At 37.4% G+C, this 11,912-nt stretch overlaps 1 protein-coding gene across 1 annotated transcript; it reads right to left on the bottom strand.

The window, feature by feature from the left end:
* Nucleotides 1-2,642: 2,642 nt before the first annotated feature.
* On the bottom strand, nt 2,643-4,895 carry LOC105819744 (disintegrin and metalloproteinase domain-containing protein 20-like). The gene has a single exon (XM_012656047.1). It carries the CDS (start codon nt 4,893-4,895, stop codon nt 2,643-2,645), a length of 2,253 nt encoding a protein of 750 aa, XP_012511501.1.
* Between the last annotated feature and the right edge of the window lie 7,017 nt (nt 4,896-11,912).

Consider the following 11,912-nt stretch of genomic DNA (forward strand, 5'->3'; position numbering starts at 1 on the left):
TTATTTCCTTATCCTTTGGGATAAGGGACCCAATTTTTTGCTGGGAGTGTAGCTAACTCACCGCATGTGGCATCTTAGAAATGAAGGATAATGAAATACCTGACACACCAGGGATAGCTTACTTCTGTTGGTATGAAGAAATCGAGAAAAGAAACCTTTGAACAGACTCTAGACTTTCTGAGGCCTCTTTTCAACAGCGTCAGTGTTCTTCCCTTCCCAAAGACCTTCTCCTTCCAGTCTCTCATAACCCCACCCTTTTCTCATCTTTCTTCTATCTGGATCCCTATCTTCTTTTCAGCCCCCTTGCTCCTCCTCCACTCTCCAGCTAGCACTAACCATTTGACCTGGAATACCACCTCCCTTTGACACACAAAAGTTCTAAAAACAGGAGGAAAATGTTTTAAAGGTGACTCTGAAGTTTTCTGCCCTTGTGTCGACTGAGTTAATGCCATCAAGGTGACAAGGGTGTGATGAATCTGTCTCAAATCTCTGGCACCAACTAGGAGCCACTTTTAATGAACACTCATATTAGGCCTTAACATTGACATGAACACCTTTTTTGTTTATGGCCTATAACCTGAATTATCAAATGCTCCTCAGAAATATCAAATAGTCTGTCACACTAGACCTCTTCTCTAGTTAAAACACACAGTTCACTATTTTCAAGATAGCAGCATAAACATAGTGAAAACCACACACATTGAAACTTATGGAACCACAGATGAAACAGCTTGAGGAAAACAAAAGTGCTTCACAAATACAAAACAGACCAGAAAGGATATGAGCAGATATTGGAAAGGAGGAAAAAAGAGAGAGAGAGAGAGAAAAAGGCCACAAGGCCCACAGTTATAATGCTTTGACAAACGGTCTGCTCAAACAGTAACAAAATGACTCTCCTTGTTGGATGACACACTGTACTTTCAATAATTGCCTTTGGGTCACAGATATATAATCTGGTTTAGTAAATGGTCATCCAACCTTGTTGTTAGTAGACAGTGGTGCCAGGTGCAAATGCAGCTACTGATGCTTGACAAGCACATGGTAACAGGGGACCAAACCCATCACTGGATCCAGGTTACTTTTCCAGTTAAGCCAGCTGGACAAAACATGGCGGCCAACAGAGCCATATAAAAGATGGACAAACTACAAAGTTGTAGGTGGCAACCATATTGATTCTCTAGTTCTACATCCTTCCTCTCTCCTTTGGTGACTACCTACATTCAGATTTGACATTTTCAGGGAGAGATTTGCTATTTGCATAAAGAGATTTGATCTCAGACCTGAGTTGTTTAAACAGAAGGAATGTAATCATTACTGTGTATCAGATCCTGTTCTAGTGCACTGTTTCTGAAGTGATTCTTTCTGATTCCCTTTAGTTAAAATTTTATGTCTGTATAAATATCAAGCTTTCAGCTTCATCCTCTAATTTAAAGACAGGCTGTACTTAGGCAATTCCTGAGATTTTAAATATGAGATCCTATATCTTCGACAACCAGAGGCATTAAGAAGTGATATATCAGTGAAGAATGATTCCTTATGTCATGATTTAACAATAAAGATAAAATGCCAAAGACATTACATGTGGAATACCCCAGGTATAGGACAACACAAGAATAATAATGAGAATAATGAGAATGATAGCAGATAGCACATATTAAGTGCCTAAATTGTCCTAGGTCTTTCTTAGGTGCTTTCCTTTTTTTTTTTTGAGACAGAGTCTCACTGTGTTGCCCGGGCTAGAGTGCCGTGGCATCATCCTAGCTCACAGCAACCTCAAACTCCTGGGCTCAAGAAATCCTCCTGCCTCAGCCTCCCAAGTAGCTGGGACTACAGGCATGCGCCACCATGACCGGCTAATTTTTTCTATATATTTTTAGTTGTCTGATTAATTTCTTTCTATTTTTAGTAGAGACAGGGTCTCGCTCTTGCTCAGGCTGGTTTCGAACTCCTGAGTTCAAATAATCCGCCCGCCTCGGCCTCCCAGAGTGCTAGGATTACAGGCGTGAGCCACCGCGCCCGGCCAGGTGCTTTCTTTTAATTGTCACAAAAATGTTGGAAAAGTATATTTCATCTCTGACAGTAGAATGTGTGCCTTGAAACTCTGAAATAGTAAGACTGTTCCTATGATCACATAGTCAGCAGGTGGCCTAATCATTGTTGAAATTCAAGGCACCTATGACACAAAAGATTTTTAATCTTCCTATTGCATCTCTGCCAAAATTACTTTTTATGCTTATTTGTTTAACACTAACAATGATATGGACAAATAACAGAAATCTGGTACATAACCAATCAGAAAAAGACCTTAAGAGTATTAAAACAAGTGCATACAAAGTGCACGCAAGCCTTGCTACAGGGGTATCTAGAAAATATTAGACCCCAAATTGTAAATAAGGACAGGTCCTCTTGTTAGTGTCTAAGGGCTTATGCCATCATCTATAGGAGTATTAAGAATATGAGCAGACATGAAATGTTAAGTGAATTTAGACACATAGATCCTTTTTGAATTGTGAAGTGATTTTATTTCCAGATGACAACCTCAGAATTGCCAAAAGATTATGTTGTTGTCAGAGTGATTATCGATCATTTCTCACAGTAAGTGCCAATGTGATTTTCTCCTCTGCATGGGCTTTCATTAATATTTACGCTTGCTTAGTATCTTCAGGTTCTTTAGTAACTTCCACTGTTCTCTCTTCTAGAGATCGTTTTTCTTGTGTAAGGCCACCAAAGATAAGCACAAGCAGAAAAAGACCGAAACGAATTAATATAAAAAGTAGCGCCAGGTTTATATTCACTACTATTCTGGCTTGAAGGCCACTTTCCATATCAGGTGGAGGGCCACTATCTATACTACCACCTGCTCCTTTCACTTCACAAACTGGTGGTCTCCAACCACGAACACAGTGACAATTTTTGTTGTTGTTGCACACTCCTTTGAAATTGCATTTCCTCACATCACAGTCAAAATTCATGTCCTGATAAAAAGTACAATTCTGTTGTAAACAGTATTTTCCTGGGCCACATGTTGCACCATCCACTACAAGCCCGAATTCTGGCAATTCTGTTCCGTGGTGTGCATCATATCCAAAGCATTCTTCTTCTGAAACTTCTTGTATTAATATTTTACGAAATGTAGTGTGCTCACCTCCACCCGGAATACTTTTGACACCCTTACAGTGCAGCATTCCGCAAAAAATGTCATCTTCTTCACACGGAACAGGTTGACTTCCCCCTCGTATTATCTTAACCCCACAGTTTCCAAATCGGTCACCCATTCTATTCAATTGTTGATAGCATATTGGTTTACCATCTTCTACTTGGTAACCAAAAAGGGCTTGACACTGCAAATCACGGTCACTGCAGTTTCCTCTCACACAAACAGCTACTGCTGAACATGGAGTTCCATCCTGAATGTAGACATCATCTGGGCACGTCTCATTTTTCCCACCACAGTATTCCGGTAGATCACAAATACCAAGTATGTCCCTGCAAACCACTCCAGGATGAGCATATTTACAGTTGTGGCAGCAACCTCCTGTATTACAGTCACTGCCAAGTCTGAGGGCACAATTGGTCTCACAACACTTATCATCAATACAGTCTTTAATAGAGCCACAATCACATTCTTCCTGCTGATTTTTGATCTTGTCTCCACAACGAGGAGCTACGTAAGGAAAATTTTTATATGGATTGTTTGTCGGACTCAAACAAGGATCCCATTCATGAAGTCTGTTATGCATTTCATCAAAAGAACAATTACTCATTATATCTCGAAGACCAGGTGGAGTTTTCATGAGACAGTTGCTTCTTCGAAAACAAACACAATAATTTTTATCATGTGATACGCCCATGTTATGACATATTGTATGTGCTGTAATAGTTGCAGCAAAAAATAGGTGAACCCTTGCTGCAAACACATATACTACTCCCCAGTTGGGATTGCATACTCCATTAAAGTTGGTATAATAGTGGGATCCTGAAATTTCATGTCCTGTTAAAAGAACTGAAGTATCATGTGGAAAGTTATTATACCATCCCCAATATTTCCACAAACCAAATTCAGATACAGCACTTGAGACACTATTCCAGCCATAAAGATTCATTGCATCCATTCCATCCCATATGCACAACATACGTATGAAGACATTTAAATAAACCTGTTTGAAAATGGTATGCAGTATGCTGTTTATAACCACTGCACTCTCTATTATGCGTGACATGTTGCTTTGCAGCTGCACAACTAGTGAGTTAGAAATCGTGTAGTGAAGTTTCAGGTTTTTCTTATGAAGCCTCCACAAATAAACGGGGCCTGCTCTAGGAATTTCAGCAAGTTTTACCTTTTCAAGTGTTTGATCTGTCTGTTCCTCGTCAATGTTACACATGTCAGCCTCTCCTGGTCTTTCTTCTGACACAAGCAAAGATAGCAGATGTTCAAATTTGGAAGAAGCCTCGAGGGGTTTGATTTCATAAGTCGAGTCATCCACCTGTATCATGCCACGCAGACCTCCATAGCAAGTGTCCAGTGTGGCCACGGACCCAGGAACTCCTTCCAGGTAGCTGTAGTAGTAACAGTCTCGGGGGACAAAGGGATAGTCCTCCTGCATGGCCCCTTGGTCGTTATCAGTAATAACAGGAAAATGTCTGGGCAGCAAGGCCTTCTTGAGCTTCATGTGGATCACATGCCTTCGGCCCTGGAAGCGTATGCTGTAGGAGAGCTGGTCTGGCATCTCAACTCCACTCCTCCTCTGGGGCACTTTCCTGGGGATCACAATTTCAGAGGAAGTGAAGCGCCATACTGGTGGATCATAGGAGCGGCAGACAGGTGTTAGAAATGCCGAGAGTGCCAGTAACCAGAGAGTACCTGTCAGGGAGACCTGGACCCAGGCAGGCCCCATGAGAAAGTGCGCCTTTGCCCAGAAAAAATGCAGTCAAGTGGGAGGTACGCAAGACTATCCCTAAAACATCAACTTTCTCATCAGAGCACCCGTGAGGAAAGCAGAGTAAGGCTACTGGCTTGGCACTTCCTGATATGTGAAGGGCCATGGTTAGGTTATTACATAACAATGGTGTGCTCATCATGGGAGGCTGTGCTCAGTGAGCTGGAGACCCTAGGGCAGTACACCTAGGGAAGAGAAAAAAAAGGGGGGAATTCAGAAGAACAGTGTATACCTAAGCTGAAAACTCCCTTGTCTTCTAAGGAAAATCGTAAGTGGGAAAAGAATACAGGGGTTTTGGTGCAATTTTAGGACCATTAATGACTTATTTCTCATCCCTAAATGAGAAAAGGATTCAACATGTAATTAAAAGAGGGAATTATACACAATGGTAAATAGAGTGGAAGCTCCTCCTTAAAGGAATTCTGAGGGTAGAATTGCACTTTATAGAAATTGAATGGAGTTGGGTGTGATTGATGGAATGTTAAGAGTAAACAAATGTCATGAGTAGAAAAACTAGAGTGTGCAATGATAGTATCTTATTGATGAGTGAACTCTGACCTTTTTTTTCTCTTGCTTAAATTCCTGTCTAAGAGACCTGGTGAGTCATGCCTATAGACTGTACAATTTCATTAAATGAGGTTTTATTAGCTAGTATAATGTGGCTTACTTTCTAACCTGATTCTGGTATAGTATCACATGACAGATAAAAGAACCCCTTATTTTAACTCAAGCATTCTAGAAGACCCCTATCTTAACTCAAGGATTCCTTTTTCCTGTATTCAAGTCTTTAAACAAAGCTTCACTCTTTTAACCAATTGCCAAATAAAGAATACCTAAAACCCACCCATGGTTTGTAAGCTCGTGCTTCAAGATGTCCCCCTTCTCAGGCCAAACCAATGTACACTTTCCATGTATTGATTTATGGTTTTATCTGTAATTTCTGTCTTCATGAATGTGTAAAACCAAACTGTAACCTGGCTGCTTTGGGTGCAGTTTTTCAAGATCTCTTGAGATCATGTTTTCCAGGCTGCAGTTGCTCATATTCAGCTCAAAATAAACCTCTTTAAATTATTTCACAGAGTCTGGGGTTTTTCTCCTGTTAACATTAAAAAGTTTAACTTATACCTACCCTATAATACAGCAACTCCACTCCTGGGAACTTACCCACATAGTCCTGTCTATGAATGTTCATAGCAGCATTATTCATTAGTTTATTCCACAATCCGGAAGCCAAGAACTAGTTATCACTAGGTGAATGAATAAACAAACTGGTATATTCATTCGATGGAATAGTTTTCTGTAATAACACAAACAGAATTCTAATACATGCAAGAACATGGATGAATTTCACAGAACCTGAGACAAACCAGATCAAATGGAGTAGTTTATGTATGATTTAATTTTTATGATGTTCTAGAATATTCCAAATTAATCTGTGGGAAGAGAAAAGTAATCAGTAGTTTTCTGAAGTGTGAGTAGGGGAATGGGGCATAGAGGGAAGATTCTGGAGTGATATAAAGTATCAATCAAATATCTTGACTGCAGTGGTGGTTTCAAATCAAAACTCATCAAACTGCACCCTTAAAATCTGTGTATTTTATAATATAGTAAGTATATCTCTGAAGGACCTCAGGAAATTTCACTTCAAAATATGACTCCTTGGTATAAAGAGTATTTTGAATTACAGGCCCTTGGAGATCAAAAAGCATTAGAAAGGACTTTCCCTCTGTATGCATAAACTGAACTGACCTGATCAAAAGATCAAAGAGGCAATTGACTTCCCTTCTTTTCCCTGTTATCTCAGTATATTGCAGGAAAAAATGATCAAGAATGCAACCAGACCTAGCCCAAATCATTTAAATATAATATCTGTCCCTCAGGTTAATTTAATTTGCAAAGAGAATCATTTACAAGTCGCTCTGTCTCCCCTATTCATTTGTCCTCTCTAGCACCATTTGTCACACCTAGACAGAATTGCCTGTCCTACTCATTTCCCTCCCCTCCAAAAATGCGAGTATAAAAATATCTGGGTCCCATTTGGATATTGGGTAATCACCCTGTGATTCTCCCTATGTGCATGGTAAATAAACCTTTCTCTTATTAATCTGCCTTAATTATGAATTGATCTTTCAGCGAACTTTCAGGGGAAAGGGCAAGTTTCCCTTCACCCCTATACCTCAAAAGAGTTAATTTTCTATAAAAGTCTAACTTCAGCTTCTTTTTGACTCAGTCTAAAATTAGCACATCACTAATTTATCTCAGAAACCATCTTCCTTACCTTTTCAAAAATAATTTTAACGTAAGTTTGCATGTAAATGGCCTCAACTTGGTATAAGGAAGTTACCAAGAGCAATTTACCTCATTTGTTTTTTCCCTTATGAACCTTCTGTTTGTGAAGAGTCAGTCATGCACACAGTAACACTTAGAAAAGAAGTAAGAACATATTAATGTTTAAATCTGTTGTATGTAACACTGAAAGATTTTTAAAAATCAGTACAGGCAGAAATATATAAAAAGTTGTAAGTATGAGTTGATCTCAGCTTGAAATAAATTTGTCATGATGAAAAAATGTAATTTTTAAGAAGAAAATAATTTAGAAAAGATTAGAAAAAGAAATAAAAGTAATTGTAATGGTAAGAACTATAAAATGTACTAATTTATACATTAGATATGTATTAAGAATTATTAGAAATAGGAACATATAAAAAGGGTTGGGCCATTTGGGGAAGGAGTAATAGCTCATTATCCATATATTATTTGATATACTGGAAAATGTTGACTGAAATCTGTAAGAATGGGAATGACATGAGGAAAGTAATGTTAGAAAGATAAGTAGGCTGCTATTAGCATTCAGGTACTAAAGAAATACATCCATGAAAGCCCCCCAGGCAAAATGTTGTATAGATTAATCCAGCATTAAAGTGGTGTGAAGGAGACTGTTTGTGGGCACAGAGGAAACCCATAAATTAGTTATGTTTGAGTAATTTTGTGTGTGTGTGCGTCTGTGTGTTTGTGTATCTTTACTCTTTCAAAAATCTTCTTGAACTTAATTATTTTTGTCTGTGTTTCTCATTTGGGTTTTAATGAATTAGTATATTATTATTTTTTAAACTCATGAAGATTTTTTGAAGTTTTCAATGAGAATGACATCATCAAAACATCAAACTAGGAAGCTGCAAGTTTACTTTCCCCCACAGAAACACTGGGGGGGAAAAAACCTGGAAACTATCTGAACCAACTCTGTTGGAGCTCTTAGAAAAAAATATTAATAAAAGGTCTACAGCCATCAAATAAACACACATAAAAAAACCCATCTTTAAAATGCTCAAAGAATTCAAGAAATGCTTTGTAAAAACATTAAGCAACATAAGCTAAAGGAACAGTGACTTCACTGAGCACTCACAATGAGAAGTCTTGGCTAAATTTGTTTGGAAAGTCTCTAAACAAATGACACATATCCTTCAACAATTAATTTTTTGAAAGAATCACTGGAAATAATGAGAATTTATTTTTAGTTTCCACATTATAAAAAGAAAATACTCAGCCGGGCGTGGTGGCTCACACCTGTAATCCTAGCACTCTGGAAAGCCGAGGCGGGTGGGTCGTTTGAGCTCAGGAGTTCGAGACCAGCCTAAGCAAGAGCAAGACCTCATTTCTACTGAAAAATAGAAAGAAATTAGCTGGACAACTAAAACTATGTAGAAAAAATTAGCTGGGCATGGTGGCGCAGACCTGGATTAGTCATTTCTCCAAATAATCTCAATTATTTTGGATGGGGAATGATATTTGGAAACCAAGATCTCATTACTACTGGGGATCATTGCTTCTAGGCCCCTTTGGAGATTAGAACAAGGACACACAGCAGGATTTTTTTTTTTGAGACAGAGTCTGTCTCTGTTGCCCTGGCTAGAGTGCCGTGGCGTCAGCCTAGCTCACAGCAACCTCCAACTCCTGGGGTCAAGGGATCCTCCTGCCTCAGCCTCCCAAGTAGCTGGGACTACAGGCATGCGCCACCATGCCCAGCTAATTTTTTCTACATAGTTTTAGTTGTCCAGCTAATTTTTATTTCTTTTCTTATGCTAATGTTGGTTTCTTTATTGTTGCTTTTCTTTTTCCGTTAGATGCAACATTATATTGTTAATTTGTAACCTTTGGAGTTTTTTGATGTGGCATTTAATGCTAAACTTCCCTCTTAGCACTGCTCTTACTGTATTTCATAGATATTATTATATTGCTTCACAAACATATGTTTCAAAATTTTGCTTCAATTTCTCCCTTAATTTTTTCATTGACCTGGTGATCATTCAGGAGCATGTTGTTTAATTTCCATGTATTTGCATAGTTTCCATAGTTCCTCTTCAAATTTATTTCTACCTTTATTCCACTGTGGTCTGAGAAGATACTTGATATGATTTTGATTTTTTAAAATTGGGTAAGACTTGTTTTGTGGGCTAACATGTGTTCTATCTCAGAAAATGTTCAGCGTGCTGATGAAAAGAATATATATTCTGTAGTTGTTGGGTGGAGTGTTCTGCAAATGTTAAGTCCATTTGATGTAAAGTCCAATTTAAAGACCAATATTTCTTTGTTGATTTTTGTCTCAATGATCTGTCTAGTGCTGTAAGTGTATTAAAGTCTCTCACTATTATTGTATTGCTGTCTCCCTCTTTTTTTAGGTCTAGTAATATTCGTTTTATGAACTTGGGTGTTCTGATGTTGGGTGTATATATATTTGGCGTTGCCGACTTGAATTATTTATCACTACATAATGATCCTCTTTGTCTTTTTTAGTATTTTTGATTTAATGTTTTATTTGTTACAAATATAGCTAATCTTGCTCCCTTTTGTTTTCTGTTTGTGTGGAATTGTTTTTTCCACTTCTGTACTTTCAGGCTATTTGTGTCTTGGGTAAGGTGAGTTTCTTGTAAGCAGCATATAGTTGGATCATTTTCAAAACTCCATTCTGCCAATATATATCTTTTAAGTGGAGCATTTAACTCATTTATGTTGAAGGCAAATATTGATATGTGAGCTTTTATTCTTGTCATATCATTAGTTGTTTTCTAGCTGTTTGTAAATTTTGGTTTCTTTTTTTCTGTGTTTTGTCTTTGTGGTTTAATGAAATTCTGTTATGTTGCCGTTTGATTCTCTTCTCTTCCTCCTTTGTGTGATTGTTTTATAACACCTGTGAGTTCTATATTTTCATGTGTTTTCTTGATGGTGAATATTGACCTTTAAGCTCCACATTTAAGATATCTTTTAGCATTTCCTGAAGGGCTGGTCTAGTGGTGATGAATTTCCTCAGTGTTTGCCTATTTGGAAAAGGCTATTTCTCCTTCTTTTATGAAGCTTATTGTGGCAGGATATAAAATCATTGGCTTATAGTTTTTCTCTTTCAGCACTTTGAAAATACCATCTCATTCTCTTCATCCAAGTTCTTTGCCACTTTATGACAAGGTTATTCTTTTCTTCAATTTCTAATAAGATATTCTTGACTTCCATGTGAGACCTCATCTGATGGCCTTTTCTGTCCATATTTCTACCAACATTCTGTTCAAGACCTACTTAGACAATCTCTAAGACTTAGGTTCTCTTTACAGCTTTCCTTTTCCTTTGACCCCTTGCCAGAATCAGGCTTAATGCTCCACTCATGACAATCTAGGCTTTTCCTAACTTGCTTCTCCAAAGTCTTCTTTTCTCTGTCCATTACTCAGTTTCAAAGCTGCTTCCACATTTTCAGGTATTTGTTAGAGCAACACAATTTTATGGTATCAATTTCTGTCTTAGGTTGTTTGTACTTCTATAAAAGAATATCTCATACTGGATAATTTATATAGAACAGAAATTTATTTCTCACAGTTCTAGAGGCTGGGAAGTTGAAGAGTAAGGCTTGTCAGTCCTGGTATTGAGTAAAGGTCCAGTCTCTGTTTCCATGACAGTGTTTTGAATGCTACATCTTCCAGAGGAGAGGAACATTGTTCCTCACATGGTAGAAGAGCAAAAGAGAGTGAACCCACTCCCACAAGCCCTTTTTATAGTGACACAAATTCATTCATAAGGATGGAGCCCTCATGACCTAACCACTTCCATTAGGCCCCACTTCCTAATACTTTTGCATTGGGGATTGTTTTCAGCACATGAGTTTTTGGAGTAAACACTTTCACACCATAGAAGGGATGATACATTTAAAGTGGTGAAAGAAAAATATTGTCAACCAATATTCTATATTGGGAAAAATTATCTTTCAAATATGGGGAGAAAGGAAGATATTCTGAAATAAACAAAAGCTGAAGAAGTTCATTACCACTAGATCTGTTCTGCAAGAATTGCTAAAGGGAGCTTTTTGAGTTGAAATGAAAGGAAACTATAAAGCAACTTAAAGCCATATAAAGAGATAAAGAGTTATTTTAAGGTAAATACATGGGAAAATAGAAAAGCTAGTTATTATAATTTTGGTTTCTACCTCCACCTTTTATTTTTATAGGATATAAAATACAATTTCATAAAAAGTATAAATATATATGAATGGGTACACAGTTATAAAGATGTAATTTCTGACATCAACAACATAAAGGGATGGTATGGAGGAGTGAAGTAATAGAATCTTTAAAAGTGAATCATTCAAAATAGATTGTTTTAACTTTATGATGTTATATGTAAACACCATGGTTTTCACAAAGCAAATATCAATAAAATATACATAAAAGGAAATGAGAAATACATCTAAATGTGTCACTACAAAAAAATCAACTAAACAAAGTGAGCCAATAATGGAGAGAATGATAGACAAAACACCAATAAGACATAGAGAAAGCAAATATCAAAGTGGGAGGAGTATGTCCTTCCTTGCCAGTAATTAGTTTAAATGTAAATAGATTAAACTTTCCAATCAAATGGCACAGATTAGCAGAATGGATTAAAAAACATGATCCATCTATGTGTGCTTTCTATGAAAAACACAGTTTATATATGAAG

Source organism: Propithecus coquereli, unplaced genomic scaffold, assembly GCF_000956105.1.
Source record: "Propithecus coquereli isolate 6110/MARCELLA unplaced genomic scaffold, Pcoq_1.0 Scaffold5, whole genome shotgun sequence".
NCBI lineage: Eukaryota > Metazoa > Chordata > Mammalia > Primates > Indriidae > Propithecus > Propithecus coquereli.

Bases quoted from the DNA above. Each gene is read 5' to 3' on its own strand.
- LOC105819744 (XM_012656047.1), bottom strand. From the start codon at position 4,895: ATGGGGCCTGCCTGGGTCCAGGTCTCCCTGACAGGTACTCTCTGGTTA.